Source organism: Primulina eburnea, chromosome 14 (genome assembly GCF_022965805.1).
Source record: "Primulina eburnea isolate SZY01 chromosome 14, ASM2296580v1, whole genome shotgun sequence".
Taxonomy (NCBI): domain Eukaryota; kingdom Viridiplantae; phylum Streptophyta; class Magnoliopsida; order Lamiales; family Gesneriaceae; genus Primulina; species Primulina eburnea.
Window position 1 is genome coordinate 2,411,022 of NC_133114.1, and position 18,980 is coordinate 2,430,001.

The 18,980-nt window shown below is 34.9% G+C and overlaps 3 protein-coding genes across 3 annotated transcripts in view; all 3 read left to right on the forward strand.

Moving 5' to 3' along the window:
* The window catches only part of LOC140811770 (guanosine nucleotide diphosphate dissociation inhibitor At5g09550), an 89,049-nt gene that overhangs the window by 28,041 nt on the left and 42,028 nt on the right, over positions 1-18,980 (forward strand). The gene's annotated exons all lie outside the window — the stretch shown is intronic.
* LOC140813264 (root phototropism protein 3-like) lies at positions 4,307-7,373 on the forward strand. The gene is made up of 4 exons (XM_073171761.1): positions 4,307-4,675; positions 4,823-4,892; positions 4,986-6,263; positions 6,514-7,373. The coding sequence occupies exons 1-4, from the start codon at positions 4,563-4,565 to the stop codon at positions 7,057-7,059; spliced, it is 2,007 nt and encodes a 668-aa protein (XP_073027862.1). The 5' UTR covers positions 4,307-4,562; the 3' UTR covers positions 7,060-7,373.
* Positions 9,254-10,486, forward strand: LOC140812455 (uncharacterized). The gene has a single exon (XM_073170723.1). It carries the CDS (start codon positions 9,254-9,256, stop codon positions 10,484-10,486), a length of 1,233 nt encoding a protein of 410 aa, XP_073026824.1.

Here is an 18,980-nt window from a genome sequence, read left to right on the forward strand (position 1 = left end):
TACTATTATAGTTATACGAAATTAAGACTTTTTTAAAAAAAAATTCCCATGTTTTTGCTACATAAATTAATATCTGATTCTTTTAAAAAGAATGTACATGCCTTTCCAGAACATCGAGAGTCGCAGAAAAAACTAAACAAAAGCATCGATTAAGTTTTTTGTGAGACGATCTCACAAATTATTATCTGACGAGTTAATCATATCGATAGTCACAATAAAATGTGATACTCTTAGCATAAAAAGTAATATTTTTTCATGGATGACTCAAATAAGATATCTGTCTCACAAAATGCGATCCGTGATATCGTCTCACATAATTTTGTGTGAAATGATCGTACTGCCAAACATATAGCCTCAAAACTTTCTAGGGCCCTCTATCTTCCTTATTTTCAATTTTGACGTGTGTAAACGTTAATTATTTTATGTAGGGCCTTGGGAATTGACGTTTCATTTTGTTTATTAATTTATTTTGAATTGACGTTTCATTTTGTTTTGGGGTCTAATAAACTTCACGTTGCTATTATTTTAAAATATATATATTCCATTAAATATAAAGATCCGGCTTTTTTCCCATTTCATTTTGCTGAACACGTGAATTGTAGTTTTGTTTACAATTACAACATTTAGTAATGGACTAATAGTGACCTACTTGTGCTATTTGATGGTCTCTGCAAGCTTTTCAGTTTGAAAGAAATCCATTTTTTCATCTGGTTTTTCTGACTAAAACTTATTATAATATTTTGTGTATGTTTTACCCCAAAAAAAAAATTTATATGTCCACTTAAAATTCATTTCAATCGCCACTTATTAATATAGAAATATACATTTTGAGCAAATAAAATCTGAGAAAAAAAATGTAAGAATTTACTACTTAATAATATAGAAATATACATTTTGAATTTGCGAAAAAAATGTAAGAATTTACTACTTAATAATATAGAAATATACATTTTGAACAAATAAAATTTGAGTAAAAAATGTAAGAATTTACTAAGGTTTTGTAATTTGTAGACTTACTATAACAACCTTGAAAGCACACATTGTTGAATCGATTTTAAACAGAGGATTGTTCTATATGAATCTTCTGTGATCAGTACCATTTAAACAAGCACATACTTGAAACCAAAACAATGACGCAACAAGAAAGATACAAAAACGACTCAAGAATTTATGGGGTTCGGTTTTGCAACCTACATCCACAGCAGCCAGAAACAATAGGATTTTTCACTCAAGTTTTCCATTCCTTAAAGACAGTAAATGTTTGGTCCTTAGTCTTTAATATCTCGTTCACTTGTGTCCCAACCATAGGTGCTATAGTTGAGTCTTATTTTCTTTTGTCATAGTTGAATTAATCCAAACTATCATTTCTGCCTCGAGTGTGTACAAACCATTTGGTGCCTCTCATAACAGTTAATGACCCCTTGGAGATGAACTTAATGATACCACCTTCTATCTTTACATTCAGGCAATTTGTATCAAACATCCCCATAGTCCATAGACAACAATTTCCTCTTCAAATTAGGAACATATCTCACACATGTGATTAACCTTTGACATCCATAATAAAGTTTAAGCATGGTGTTTCCAATCCCATTATTTTACATGTCTTGTTATTTCCCAGAAATACAAGGTCAGTGTCTTCTTCAACTAAGTCTCGAAACCATTCTTTTTTGGAATACATGCGGAATGAGCATCTTGAATCTAATACCCGTGATTCATTATATTTAGATATGGCAGCAACAAGAACAGCCGCTTAGTCATAGCCATAACTTACAACTGATCGTTCTTTTCCATGTCCTTCTTTGTGTATTTCATCTTTTTTGGGGGCATTCAAGCTTAAATGTCCTTCCTTATGGTATACAAAACACTTTGTTTTTCCTCTAGACTTGGATCGTGATCTGTTTCTTGAGAATTTTGATTTCTTCTTGATCTGATCTTCCTTACGCCATTAAGCCTTCTCCATTCATATCCTTTTTTGTTTCACATTTTTTTTTCTTGTAATTCCTTTGAATTGAGAAACTATTTTACCTCTACATGGTTAATGATTCTTTTCCATAAAGCATGGTATCGATAAAATGTTCATAGGATCTTGGCAAAGAACTCAATAGGAGAATTGCATGATCCTCCTCCTCGATTTAATATCGATGTTCTTGAGATCAAAGATGATTTTATTAAAATCATTCATGTGTTTCCTTATTTCCTTTCCTTCTTCAATTCTAATTTTATAAACGCATTTTTTAAAATACGATATATTCATCCATGATCTCTTGAGATAAAACTCTCCAATCTTTTCCACACCGCTAGAGCCGTGCTTTTTTCTGTGACTTCTCAAAACACCTCATCGCCTAGACATAGCAAGATGGCACTTTGAGCCTTTGCTTCCGTTTCTGCAGACTTCATCCTCTCTGTCCCGACATCACCTACTTCTTGATTAATGACATAAAATAATCGATTATGTCACGTCCCGAGCCTGCGTGACTGCACAATGGGCCCTTATAGCAACTACTTCGTATTCGTGCTCGCTTTACGAAAATGATTAACCCAAGTTGCTATAGAAGTCCATTGTAAGTCATTATAAACTCATTTTAAAATTTTTCATTTTTAAGATGTGGGACAAGGGTATCACAATCACCCCTCCTTCAGAACGCGACGTCCTCGTCACGACCTGACCCCTCGATCCACCAGCACCGAGAACTAGAGGTGGCTCCTACAGGTTCAAGAGGTGGCTCCCGTCATGTAGCACTTTGCCGCGCAGGTTCAAGAGGTGGCTCCCATGTACGTAGTACTTTGTTCCGCATAGCACTTATTTTCCGGTGTTCCATGCCCGTGACCGGCTCTGATACCATTCTGTCAAGCCCCGAGCTCGGGCACACTTTTGCGTGACTACACAATGGGCCCCTATAGCAACTACTTCGTATTCGTCTTCGCTTTACGAAAATGATTAACCCAAGTTGCTATAGAAGTCCATTGTAAACCATTATAAATTCATTTTAAAAGATTTTTTTGGTGTAAGACAAAGATATCACATATTATGAACAAGATTAGTTTTCATCTTGATCCTCCACTGACAAAAAAAATGAGTCATATCTTCTTCTTCTGTTTTTATTCTCTTTTACTTTATAATTTCTTTTCAAAACTTACCACACACACGATCAAATTTAACTGTTCTATATCTGCACAATTCCCTAAAAATGCTCATCCAAAGGTTATTATCAGAACACCAATTAAACTCTTGACGGATTAAAATTTCGTCTTCTTTTAACTCTTATTATATTATATTTCAAAACCATGAAAAGCATCAAAATGCACTATTGCACCTACTTTCTTTAACTTTTTGATTAACTCCTTGTTATCGAAGTATATTTCGGGAAAACAAGTTTATACCAAAAAAAAAATTCACTTTTCATGTACATTTTCCTAAATTACGTCTGCATCCAAAAATAAGGAAAATATATTTTTTGGTAAGATGACATGTACATTTTTTTTTGAGTAGGTCTTTTGTGAGACGATCTCACGAATCTTTATCTGTGAGATGGGCCAATCCTGCTGATATGTGTTAATTGTCCCACATCGGTTGAATAAATAACCTTTGAGTGACATATATTGGCTTGGACAATCCTCCCCCCTTGAGCTGGCTTTTGGGGTTGAGTTAGGTCCAAGTTCCAATCTTAACATGGTATCAGAGCCCGAGTTTCACCGTTATGTGTTGGACTGCCTATAATTAGGCCACCCGTTCTGCCCATAATTGGGTCATTTGTAAACTCCACGCTCCAAATGTTCATTCCTGGGCGTGAGAGGGGTGTGTTAAATGTCCCACATCGGTTAGATAATTAACCTTTGAGTGATATATATGGAATTGGACAATCCTCCCCCTTGAGTTATAGGTCCAAGTTCTAATCTTAACAATATGCACAATAAAAAATAATATTTTTAGCATGCATAAAAAGTAATAATTTTTCATGGCTGACCCAAATAAGAGATTTGTATCACAAAATACGACCCGTGAGACCTCTCACACAAGTTTTTGCCTTTTCGTTTTCAGTATTGTGTTAAGTCAATTCACAGTTTTAGTTCATTATTTTACATTTTGTTTTCAATTTTTGTCATGATTCATCACAGCAATATTTATCGTCGCGTCAGTAATTTTCAGTGATATATCACTATTTTTAGGCACTATTTCACTATTTTGATTAAAAAAGACTGAATAAATGCAATCAATACCAGAGACTATAAATTCACCGATAACACGAAATAGACCGATAATGTAATGTTTCCTCCAAAATAATTGGACTGACCATAAATAAATTTGGACCGCCCCGATGTGAGATTTGGTGGTGCCTCAAAAGTTTATCAAATCTTTTCAAAATAATACAGTCGACAAGTTCCATACATGTTGTCCAAACAATCACGTAGATATCAGCTGATTGTTGTTCCCTCGCACAGACCAATAGACGGAGATTCTTACTTTTAGTTGCTCTCTTCACAACTTATTTCTCGGCTTCGGCCTATTTTCTTGAAAAAAATCTGTTGTAATATTCTCTTGATCGTTTCTTCTTCACACCATGTGGGATGCTGAAGCCGAATTCGAACCCGATCGTCATCATCGAAATGAAGTCCTTTCGACTAGCAATACAGGAGTGAAGATTGATGGATTTGTGCAAAAAGGCCAGTCTTGGTAAGGTGTTTGGCTTTCTTCATAAAAATATTTTGTGATTTGAATTGTTTCACTTGATGTTTTATGTTGTTAGTCTCGGATTTCATTTTCAACAATGTAAGAAATTCAAGTGAGTGTCCTGAAATTTAATATTTTGTCTGCAACTAGGTACGTTGCAACTGATATTCCCAGTGATCTTTTAGTCCAGATTGGAGATATCAGTTTCCATTTACACAAGGTAGTTTAAACCCGTTATTAAGCCATAGTAGAATCACAATCCTGAGTTGTTATAATCATGAGACTGATCGAGAATCTTGGTTTTGATCCACAGTATCCTTTTATTACAAGAAGTGGGACAATGAACAGAATCATATATAAATCATGCGGCGAAACCATGAACAAGATAGTTCTTGACGACATTCCAGGAGGGCCCGGATCTTTCGAACTTGCAGCAAAATTCTGCTACGGAATAGCAGTAGATTTAACCGCGAATAATATATCCAGCCTAAGATGCGCGGCCGAGTACTTAGAAATGACAGAAGATCTGGAAGAAGGCAATCTCATATTCAAGACCGAAGCTTTTCTCAACTATGTGGTTCTATCTTCTTGGAGGGATTCAATAATAGTATTGAAAAATTGCGAAATTCTCTCCCCTTGGGCCGGAAATCTCCAAATTGTTCGAAGATGTAGCGAATCCATCGCGTGGAAAGCTTGTGCAAATCCTAAAGGTGTTAAATGGCAGTATACCAGGAAACATCCTAGATCAGTTTCCAGTCTGAAATGGAATGAGACTAAAGATTCGAGCCCGAGTAGGAACACGCAAGTGCCGCCGGATTGGTGGATCGAGGACGTGTCGATACTGAGGATCGATCATTTTGTTCGTGTAATAAATGCGATTAAGGTAAAGGGTATGAGGCATGAGTTGATTGGAGCTGCTATAGTGCAATATTCCGCCAAATGGCTGCCTTGTACGATTCAAGAGAATCCGGTTTCGAGGTCCGGGGGCAATGGCAGTAGCAGCAACTGGAAAGACGGGTTACTACACATGATAGTTTCGGGTTCGAGAGACAGTATAGCACCAAGTCAGGCTAAGGATCAGAGAATGATTCTTGAAAGTCTGACAAGTATTATTCCACCACAGAGAGACAGTGTTTCCTGCAGCTTCCTTCTCCGGATGCTTCAATTGGCAAACATGTCCAACATGGCTCCGGCATTGGTGACCGAACTGGAAAAGCGTGTCGGTATGCAGCTCGAAGAAGCAGCATTGGTCGATCTGCTGATACCTAGTTATTACAACAAGAATGAGACAGTTTACGATGTCGACCTTGTTCGGAGGCTTTTGGAGCATTTTCTTGTTCAAGAACAGACGGAAAGCTCAAGCCCAAATCAAGGTTCGTTTACAGAAATTAAAATTTTAGATTCGGCTCGACCAGTGAGTAATTATAATGCCAAGATGAGGGTCGCAAAGCTCGTCGACAGTTATCTTACAGAGGTCTCGAGAGACAGGAATATGTCACTGTCCAAATTCCAGGTCCTGGCCGAGGCCCTGCCCGAGTCATCAAGAATGTGCCACGATGGATTGTACCGAGCAGTCGACTCCTTTCTTAAGGTAAAAATTTGGAAAATTTTATTTTTCATTTTAATTATTACAATCATTTAACTATCCTCCTCCCACAGTTAATTTTGGTCTCCAGTCATCAAAACCATTTTTGTTCTGATTTTGAAGAAATAAAATTTCCTAAAGAAATATAATTGTTATACTGAAGTATACGATAAAATGAAGGGAAAAAAAGCAGTAAGTCACAAACAAGATTTAAAGTTGATTTCGGACACATTTCGAACGCAACTAAATTCGACAGGCGCATCCAACAATGACGGAGCACGAAAGGAAGAGGCTCTGCCGGATAATGGACTGCAAGAAACTCTCCGTCGATGCATGCATGCACGCCGCGCAAAACGAGAGACTCCCCATCAGAGTCGTGCTGCAAGTCCTCTTCTCCGAGCATGTGAAGCTAAGCAACGCCGTATCCAAAAACAATTCAAAAGAATCCCCGGAAGCCAACGTCTACAAGCCCTTGATGATCTCGAACGGAAAAACACTACTCGAAGGAACTCCACAGTCGTTTCAAGAGGACTGGGCGACGGCGAAAAAGGACTTAAATACTCTAAAATTCGAACTCGAAAGTGTTAAGAGTCAGTATCTTGAACTCGAGAAGAATATGGAAATGCTACAAAGAAAGTTCGATAAGGGGAGTAAAACGAAGCAAACAACAACTTGGACCACAGGGTGGAAGAAGCTGAGAATGTTAGCTAAGATGACAGAAAATAATGACCCGAGGTCTCAGGTGCCGAATGAAGAACAGGCTAAAAAGGCAACAAGAAGATGGAGGAATTCGATTTCTTGAAGAACAATTGTGTAGCCGGTAATCAAACAAAGTAAAATATTTCAAGATTTTCTTCATTTTCATGTTCACTCACATTAATGGACACAATTTTTGTGATCCTAAATATCTTATATCAATCGAACTGCTCGGTTTTTCAGCTAGTATCACTCTGTGATCATATTACAGAACAAATCTTCTGGCTTGGACCTTCTTTCCCTTTACTCAAATCAAAATGTATTGTTTGAATCTGTGTTTTTTGAAATATTATGAACTTGTTTAAAAGTGGTCCATACGAAGTGCATGTGGTGTGGTGAGAATCGTTTATTTCGATTGCTCATCGTGCACTGTAGGCTCACCCCCTTCGAGGATTTCTATGTTTGTTAAATCGAGTAGAATGAATCGATTTTGTGCTCCAATTTGATTTGTGGGAGCCTATTAACTTGAGCATGTGTTCTTTCGAGTTACGGCCAACAAAAATGATATATATTTTTTTTGTCTGGATTGGAACAAAAATATAAAACGCTATTTTATCAATAAACAACTAACTGTATACAATACATTAAAAAGTTATAACAAATAATAATTAAAATCAAACGGCTCACAATTTAAGCAAATTAACTCAAGTCACATTAACAAACACGTCCAAAAAAGAATTATGTAATCAAACCAAATTAATAGCAGAAAAGTGTAAGACTGATATCTAAGATATATGAGACAATCCCAGTATATAGACACATTCTCCCCGGACTCATGGGCCTAACATCGGGCGCGGGAAAATTTTCGTACTTTAAATTGATCCAGCTCCCAATCTCCCCTAATTTCATTAATATCCAATGAAACCCTGATCCGTAAATAAGAACACCATGTACCAGTGAAGTTATTCAGATCAGCCTCTATGAAACCACTGATGAAGTTTCCAATGTCTCTAGCTAATTTTCCAGAGATAAAACCACTTGGAATATCACGAGCTTGTTGGTTGGACATGCACGGGTTATCTTGAGCTGGTTGGACTCTTAAGTTCACTACGAAAACATTATTTCTTATTTATCTTCCACGAGGGTGATAAATTCGAAATTTTTCAGTGGGAATATGATTTTGAGTAGATATTTCATAAGACGATTTCACGGATCTTTATTCTTGAGACGGATTAATCATGTCCACATTTACAATAAAACGTAATATATTTGTTATAAAAAAGTAATAATTTTTCGTGCATGACTCATATAGAATATTCGTTTCACAAAATTGACTCGTGAGACCGACTCACATGAGTTTTTGTGTATGATTCAATTACTAAAGTCATATATGATGGTTGCATCTTGATATACATGTAAATTAATTATATATTATATAAATTTAACAAAGAGATATGAATGAGACGATAAGATTCAAATGTCACTTTTTAGATCAAACCTTAAACTCAAGACACGGTTATAACACGAACAGTTCCTTGAACACCTCACCTTTCTCCCCACCCACACACAGAAAGAATTAATTTTTACCAAACAAAATCCTGAACTATCGCGGCACCCTTCGTGTTTCGTTAACCCCTTGATCATTGTACAGTCGCCTGAATACAATAAACCTTAAACAAACAATGAATAATGGAATGACCCTCGAGTCCCCACGGTCCCCACACGCAAGAAAAAACGTACGCTCGTTCAGTTCACAGCCCCTCCGTTCCGCGCTATATATGAACATACAGTTCCCACGCAAATCCCATCAAGAAAATTTATCCCTTTTCACGTTACATTCATTGCACCGCAGTGCTTTTTCTTGTTTTTTTCTCTCTTTTCCACACCAACCCTTCTTTCTTTTCAACCATCACATTTCTTTATCTCTATTATTGGTGTTGTTTGAGTTTCAGACAGTGTTTCTGGTTTCTTGTGCTCGAAATGTGAATAGAAAGCACCCTTTGAATGGATTTGTTCAAGTAAGGTGGGGGATTGAAATAGGACGAGTATGGAATTAGCAAGAATTAGGCAATTGATGGTTCTATGGTGTAGAATCCGAAGTACTCGTGTTGCTCTAATGGGTGGAAACCACACGGCTGCCAGATTTTGCTCTCGCTAAGATTGTTTACTTCATTGTGGTGCTAGTTTTTTCAATCTCCTTCGCAGTTGATTCTTTGATTTCAGCTTTGTTTCTGTTGTACAAAAGCATTTCAGAAGTCAAGTCTAGAAAAATTCTTTCTTTGATACTATTTAATCCAGAGATGAATAAATTGGGTCGAGGGTACCGAGCTAAGAATATGGGGTATGCTTCGAATGAGCTGAATGGGGTTGGATTTGGGTTTAATTCTCCAACCCTTTTGGTAATCAGGCTACCTGAATCGCGGGTTTTGCGTATCATGTCAAGATCTATGTTCGTGGCTATGGTTATTCTGGCATTGCCCACGATTGGCTCTATGATCAGAGCCTCGTCCAATGGCGCTCTGTACGACAAGGGTGGCGATTCAGTCATCGGTGGTGGGTTCAAAATTCTGCCTATTTTGTTCCGTGATTTGTTGGACGAAGGCCTGATCAAGAAAGGCCACAAAGGTTTCATTTTGGGGGCTGGCATGGGTGAAACTGAAGATGATTTGGAGTTCTTGAAGGATGCTGGCATTGATTTGTTCACCGGATTTAATCTGCAGCTCAAAAAGGTTGTTGAAAACAGGCTGTTCGATTTCGTATTCGCCTTGAGTTTTGATGTGATTCAGGTGTTTGATGGTGTTGTAAAGGATGGCGGATTGGTGATCTCGCCGTTGGGCGATGACTACTCCAGCAAGCTAAAATTTCTAAGAAATTACAAGATTGTTTATCTAAAAAGGTTCGAGAACACTGTGACTGCGATGAGGAAAAACCGGGGATCGCGGGATGGAAGGGAAAATACCCCTGTGGATCAAGTGTTATGTGGCGTTACAGTGGATGAAAAGAAAGCTGCATTGGAGGGGTTAGAGGATGCATATCTCGAACCTCCTAGGCATGAAGCCTTGACAAGAAAATCAAGGTTTACATCACGAAAAATCAAGTTCCTTCCTGATCTTTTGAAAGATTCGTTGGATAAATACCCCCGTCGAGTTTTCGTCTCGGATGACTCAAGTGCACTTGACTGGTTTTACAAGAACTATCCCATGAGGGATCAAGAATTCGAAGTTTATAACTTGGATATCGTGAGTAACAGTGAATTAGCTGAAGGTGTACTCATTCAAGGAACGGAGGTATCAACCTGGTTAACGAAGAACATAAAACGCGATGACTACGTCGTGATGAAAGCCGAGGCAGATTTGGTGGAGGAGATGCTCAGAGATAGGACATTGTATCTTGTGGATGAATTGTTCTTGGAGTGCAAGAATCAATGGCAAGATCGAGGAGTGAATGGGAGCAAGAGGGCATATTGGCAGTGTTTAGCATTGTATGGTCAAGTGAAGGATGAGGGGATTGCAGTACACCAATGGTGGAGCTAATTGTGATGTAAGGGAGAACACAGATTTCTCAATTATTTGTGATACTTTTTCTTGACTTTTTTTATGGCATATATGCTATAAGAAGTTCGATCTTTTTGTTCTTTCTCCTCATAATTGTTTTCTTGTGTTCGTATTGTGAAGTAAATGCATTATGACAGAGAATGAATGAAAGAAATAAAAGTGGGTTGTTGGTATATCACCACGATCGTTCTATTCTTTATTTTTGCTATTTTATTAAAGGGATACTTTATTGAGTTTGGTGAAGCAGCAGCTTAGCATATTTCGAAGTTCGAATCAAGGGAAGAACTTATTTTTTCAAAATTATGAAGTCTCAAATTTGAAGAATTTTAGTGGGTTGTCACTTGCTTGCTTCTCCTGGTCTGACCCTGTTGGTTTGCTTCTAGCTTTTAGTTGAGAAATGCAGCTCTGGACAGGGGAGAACTCATTTAACAAATACCAAAAGCAGTACTACATATTTATTTGTGTAAACAATATCAAAGATAGATCATTCTCGACCCCTAAAACAAGTGGTTGAACGTAAATAAACATTGTAAACTATATCTAAAACCAGATTACACGGGATACATAGATAACTGATAACAGTAGGTAGTACAAAAACATTCTATAAAGCAGAATAATAGCCCTTCTCCTTGAATCTTCACACTTATTGTTACTTTTGCTTAATGCAAACGCATGGCATTTGATTACTCTCAAGGAGTAGTGGTAGTTTCTGGAGTCGGGATAGTTGGAGTGAATGGAGCAGTAGGAAAGTTTGGAACACCGGGGAATGCAGTAGTTGGTGGGAACTGTGGGAGATTCGGGATCGAGGGTGTCGTTGGATTGGTGTAAGGAGATGGAACCAATGGTGGAAACGATCCCGGAGTTCCGAATGCTGGGATCGAAGGGAACGGAAGAGTGGGATTGATTCCCGAAAAAAACGGGGTTGTCAGGAGACGACGAGCTGCTGAGGCTTTCTCCATGCCTGAAAACGACATGGAAATGAGGAATAATAAGCAGAAAAATTTGCATGAAGCCATGGATAAGTGTTTGAGTGGATTAGTTGGAATGATGCAAGAATGTAAGGATTGGGTGAGGGTTTATATAGTTGAAAATTATGGATTCTTGAATATGGAAACCCTCCCACCCGTTGAGCATTTATTTTTCTTGAATCTGCTTCACCTTATTCCAGCTTGACCTATAAAGGCAGTTGATCAGGTTGTTGAATGTTGATTACCAAACAACTATATGGCTGTGCTAATAAATATATTATTACAGCAGCAACAAATGGATTCACATTTCACAGGGAAGTGTGTCGACTTTTGCTTTTGCTTATATGCCTTGTCTTGTCTCGCCTCCGCTCTAGAATAGTTTGTTTCGGCTCCAAATTTGTGTTGGTACGGTTCACCATAACGGTCGTGGGGCTGTCGAGGAGTCTATTGTTCCAGTTGCATGAACATTTCACGGAACGAACACAGATGATTGTCGTGGAACTTTTTAATAAAAATTTTGAAAGATATCTTATGAAAATTTAAACAGAATGGGAAAATATTTAAAATAAAACTACCCATTTCAGTCACAAAATTTTGTTGCAGTAGATATCGCTGTTCTAACAGTCGATCCGCGGCTGCGACGGTTAATCGTACATGGTCCTGAGACCAGAAGATATGCATGTTGTTTTTGATCCTTCATACTCTAGACTCTCTGCGACTGCATCAATCATTGGCGACACAATTAAGTCAGTTGAATTTGTCTCATGTCCGTAGCAAAGCAAAGTACTGCAGTTGAGTGTCGGCTCTCCAAAAAAAAAAGAACAACAATCCAAATTTCTCGTGTAATTGTTTTAAAAAATCCTTAGTTTTGCCTGTGATCCTTATTCTAAAATCTTTTTTGGGTAATCCAGCTTGTACTTGTAGTGCAGGGTCCAGTACCAGTTCATGCTGGCTGTCGCTTCGCTGACACAACTTTCTTTACGAGCCACCACCAAACCAATACACTAGAGCATATATGTATCTGTCCCAAAATTCATTAACTCATTCTTTCACCAAACTTTTCATTCCATTATGATTTGCATTATGGATATGAATTATTTGAGCTGGTTTTGATTAATATTTCTTTTCAAATTATACTACTCAGTAGTCAAGCGGTGCTGACCTTGCTATCAATATATGTGTCACATGAGACCATGGGGGCAAATATCTTTCAAACAGATTACATGATGATCACCACATATATGTGTTCCTTATTCTGTCTTAATAATGCGATGCCATAAAATCAGAAATAATGCATAAATGCCATCAAGAAACATAAATTGAGGGTGGGGGGAGGGGGGTGGGGGGGTGGTTCAGAGTAGTAAAAGTTACAGCACACGAGCGATAAAACTTTGCACAGGCTGTTGATGGCAGTGCTGATAATATCGTGCCAGGCTGCTTTGGCCCTCATAAAGATTAACCATTTCCAAGTTTCGAGGCACTTTGGCTCGGTGGATTCTCCATGGCCTTTGGATTGGTGTGGGGCCAACACACTTAACGGTGGGTAGTGAATTTCACCACCGGTGTGGCATATCCTTTTCCCTCGGTCTCTAACGTGAAGTGAGTAAAAAATCATCTTAGAATTTGAAGATCTTGTATAATGAAAATAAATTAAAAAAATTTACATTTACAATCTTGGGGAAATAGTTTACACATGTTATATAAAATCTAATTGTTTGGAAAAAAAATGAAGAAACAATACAACATCGTGTTGAGGAATCATTATTGGTTTACAAAAAAACTTATTCAAATTACCTAAATCATAATATTTGATTTGATTGTATTTGTAATTAAAGATAAAATATGATAAATAATAATAGATAAGGGATATGCATGGACAAACACTCAACATTAATTGTATATCATAAATGATTACCGAAAGACAAAAAATATACATACCTCTAATAATTAACACATATGAAACAAAGACAATTTAGTAAATAAACAATGAAAACTCACACATTTATAATAGACTAGTAGCAAAGCACGCGTGTTGCAAGTGGGTAACGAATTTGAGTACATTGTAAATATTGTTCGTAAATTTGTAAATCAATATGGAGACATAATTTTTTCACAAATTTTTCAATAACAAATGTTATTTCACAATTTATCTATCATTTCAAACAACCATAATTTAATTTCTTCAATATTTTCCTTATTTGATTTTTGAATCATTCAATATCTTTCTCATCTTTTTTTAAAAAAATTACTGCTTCTTTGTTTGATTAAATTCAGCAATTACATCATCAAATCTGATTTTTATGTTTCTTTTTCATTATCGGATTTGATGTTGATTAATAACTTAATTTATTTTCAATTATCCTTGTTTTATGTTGATGTTATTTAAAGAAACTATATATATATATGACTCTCGTGATTTTTCTATGTTTTAACTTTTTTTAGATTTCAAATAATATTTTTTCTTTTTCATTCAAATAGAAATGTATACATGATGATTATCATTTCTTACTATTAGAGAATTATACGATTAAGTGAAATATTGAGCTGTTAATTAATAGATTTTTATATCATTGATTTGATAAAAAAAATATTGAGAAAACGTAATGTATTTGAAAAAATAAAAATATAGTTATATCTTCATTCTTAATTATCTTCTTTCCTTCTTTTTTTTCATCTCATTTTCTTTTGAAATATTATTGTAAATCAAAGTTCATATCTATGAACAATTGAAATATGACATCGAAATGAATGTCATTATTTAAAAATATAAACTATCTAAGTAAAGAATTTAATTTAAATTTTAGATTTGATATATGTACGTGTGTGTGTTCATCTTCTCACACTTTTTTATTTGTATTTTAACATGATAAGATAAGATGGACTTATATCCTCTGATTTTATATTATTGATTCATCTGTTTCGAATTAATGGATAATGTCAAAGGTAGTGACGATGCAAATATTGAACCTCGAGATGTAACTTTGGAATTAAATCGACCAACCAAAAACAAAGAAAGGGTAAAATTCTGTGGGGACTCGGACGCTAATTCATTCCTTAATCGTCTTTAGGAATATTTAATCATTTATAATAAACAGGGTCTAATTTTTTTTTTTAAATACAAAGCGGAAACGTAATGTAATTAAATGCAAATTACATATTAAACATAAACATACAATTATCGTATTATCTACAATAATCCGACTAGGTTCAACTACATGTCAGTGCTGAATCCTAAGTTGCTTCTGAGCCCGGATCTCCACGCTATCTAGTCCAGCCTCGTTCTTATCTTGACCTCGCTTCTATCCCACCTGTTGCCAGGCACACATACAAACAAGACAACAGCCGGATAACTCCGGTGAGATATAAATATCCCAGTATAAATCATGTATACATGCAATCATATAAACCATATAAAAGCATATAACAGACAATCATATCATATATCCAAATCATGACATGAATCAGTAACAAGAATACATCATATTCTAAACATGTACCCTAATCCGGAACATAAATGAATATCAAGAATAATTCATATTCTAAACATGTACCAATATCAGGAACATAAAGGGACATGAACCATATTCAGGAACATAAATCAACATCAATAAACATAAGTCAATATAACTGTCACTCAAACTCGTGACTCTACATTTTAGACTAGACTCAATCCTAGCCTAGGGATCCCGGTTTCCAGATGTGGTGTTCCTATATCGAATTCCGTAATAGAAGGAACCGTGATTCCATTACTCGATATAACCAAATATGGTGTTCCTATATCGAATTACGATATAACCAATTATGGTGTTCCTATATCGAATTCCGTAATAGAAGAATTCTAATTCTATTTACTCGATATAACCAAACATCTGGTGTCCTGACCTAACCGTCATGGACTGTAGCTCTATCGTTCATATCCTATCTTGAGACATCGTGCAATGTGTCTGTGGCGATACCACCACTATCAGGCACTTCTGTCACAAGATTACTCGTCTAATACCTGTCATCTATAATTCAAGAAAACAAGTACATCAGTCAATTTACTGCAAATGTCAATGTAATAAAATAAAGTATGTGATTTAGGGAAACTCGAGCCAAACCTTACTCGAGTTGTGCAATCCCAACTCAACATTAATTTATACCTTTATCTTCTCGCTCAGAAGGTCAGAAGAAGAAGAAGAAGTCCCGACTCTATCTCGGTCCATTCTCAATCTGGTAATAACAATACCGAACAGATATAATATCAATATACCACTCAATTCAATACCTGTTCTGATCAATATTCAAATCAAAATATACTATGATCAATATTGAATCAATATGCAATCTAAATCAATACCGAATCTGATCAATATTAATCCACTGATGTTTCGACGGTATAATAATACAATCTCGATAACCCCGTCAATCCAAACATCACAGATATAATACCTAGACTTTGTAAGCAGTATCAGTATAACTCATAATCTCAATGATAATACAATTATGATATCGAATCTCAATCAAACCGACTCCGAAAATCATAACAATTACATAATCAGTCTGTTCTTCGATCTGACTTTAATTCTACGATGTCTACTATGTCAAGAACATCATATATGACTCGTATTCAATTCTGACAACATCATAATTCCAAACGATATCCAAACGTAACAAAACTTACGTCCAGTTGCAGCTGTCGTCGCTAGGAACACGGTACTGTACTCGGATTCGAAAACAGACAGACGGATTGCTCGTAACTCGCAAAATAATTATCGAAGAAGTGTTAAAGCTCTTCCCCAGCTATTCGTTCCTTTTCTGATAATTTACGTTTGTATGTATATATATATATACACGTCGCACGGTGAGGCCAAATGGCAAATTTACGTTCTGCATGCCTCGCGCATATGCGCGCTCAAAGTTCGCGCATATGCGCCAGAAGCCTTATCCAGCTACTGGACTACTCGCGCATATGCACGACATATCTCGCGCATATGCGCAAGATCTCGCGCATATGCGATCTTGCGCATATGCGCGAGAGGTTCTGTCTCGCGCATATGCGCGAGAGCACGCTTTCCGCCGCGCATGTGAGCCGAACTCTCTGGACTTGCTGTTGGACGCTTCGCGCATAGCTCGCGCTTCACGATTCAAAATCCAATTCCAACGTGTCCCTTTATATCACATTAATTAATCTATAAATCATTTCAGATTAATCTCAGATTACGGTAATTATACTCAAATCATTTCAGATTAGGGTAATTCAATTCTCGGGCCTTACAAATTCAACGTTAAATAGATAAATGACAAATAACCGTATTAATATTTAAAAACAAATATATAGTGATACCAAAAGATGAACATAAGTATCAAAGACAAACAAAGACATGTGAGTAATTTAGTAAACAAACAATGATATCGACAAAAATTTGCTTGGTTTTTTATGTAACTAATGCATATTATTCTTCTTATTATTTTTATAACGTAGATATACTCAATTATGTTTTTATTTTTATTGTATTATAATTTCATATAATGATTCAGGTAATTTGAATCATTTTTTATTAATCAATAAAGATTTTTCAATGCGATATTGTATTTTTTTCTTCATTTTTTTCCCCAAACAATTAAAATTTCTATAACATGTGTTCGAATTGTTTTCTCCAGAGATTGGATATGTAAAATTGTTTAATTTATTTTAAATTATTATTATATTAAGTTGATATTATTTAAAGAAATTATATATCTTATAATTTCTCTATGTTTTAAATTATTTTTAGATTTCAATTAATAGTTTTTCTTTTTCATTTAAATATAAATGCATATATAATGATTATTCTTTATTATTATTAAACAATTATACATTGGAGTAGAATATTGAATTGTCAATTCATAGATTTTTAAATATCATTGATTCCATGAAAATGTTATGTATTTCAAAAATTAAAAAATATTTATTTTTTATTCTTAATTCTCTTCATTCGTTCCTCTTTTGCCCTCATTTTGTTTTGAAACATAATTGTAAATCAAAGTTCGTACCATGAATAATTGAATTATGGATAAAAACTTGTTTGAGACGGTGTCACGGGTTGTATTTTGTGAGACGGATCTCTTATTTGAGTTATCCATGAAAAATTATTACTTTTTATGCTAAGAGTATTACTTCTTATTGTGAATATCGGTAAGATTGACTTGTCTCACATATAAAAAATTCGTGAGACCGTCTCACAACAGACCTACTCTTGAAGTATGACGTCGAAGTGAATTTCATTTCTTAAAAATAGAAACTATACAAGTAAAAAATTTAATTTATATTTTAGATTTGCTATATAGATGTGTTCATCTAAGCAATGTGTGAAATTTTGAGTTGTCAGTTAATAGATTTTTTAATAAAATTGATTCGATAAAAACGTTGACAAAATGTGATGTATTTCAAAATAAAAAATATAATTATTCTTATTCTCTTCATTCATTCTATTTTCATCTCATTTTGTTTTAAACGTGGTTGTAAATCAAAGTTCATACCCATGAATAATTGTATTATAATATCAAAGTGATTTTATTTCTTAAAAATAGAAACCATGCAAGTAAACAATTTAATTTATATTTTAGATTTGCGTTCATCATTCTCACCCTTTATTTATTATTTGTATTTAAATATGATAAGATAAGATGGACTTATATCATTTGATTTTAATTAATTGATCGTCAGTTTTGAATTAGTGGATGTTGTCAAAGGTAGTGGCGATGCAAATATTAAACCTCTATATGTAACTTTGGAATTAAACCGACCAATCAAAAACAAAGAAAAAATAAAAATCAAAGTTAAATGACAAATAACAAAATAATCATATTAATATCTAAAGAAAAACATGTACTTATACCAAAAGATGAACATAAAGCATACCAAAAGACAAATACAAGATATTAGGGTAATTTAGTAAATAAACAATGAAAACTCACACTTTTATAATAATAAAATAAAATAAATAAAATAAATAAATAAATAATAATAAACAATGAAAACTGACATTTTTATAATAATAAAATAAAATAATAATAGTAGACTAGCAAAGCATGTGCGTTGCACGTGAGTAACGAACTTGAGTGCACTATGAATATTTGTCGTAAATTTGTAAATCAATGTAGACACATAATTTTTTCACAAATTGTTTGATAACAAATGTTAATTCACGGTTTATCTATCATTTCAAACAACCATAATTTAATTTTTTTTCAATATTTTCTTTGTTTGATTTTTAAATCATTCAATATCTTTTTCGTCTTTTTAAATTTTTATTTTATTTTCATGCATCTTTGTTCGATTAAATTCAACGGTCACGTCATCATATCTGGTTTTCACGTTTCTTTTTCATTATCGGATTTGATGTTAATTAATATATTTAATGCATGCCTTTTTTATGGACTTCGTATTTTTTTTATTTTAGTCGTCAACATTTCGAATCTTACTTCATTTTATTTTCTCTTGTTTTTTTGAAGTCTCGCTTGATTTATCCACATCTTTCAAC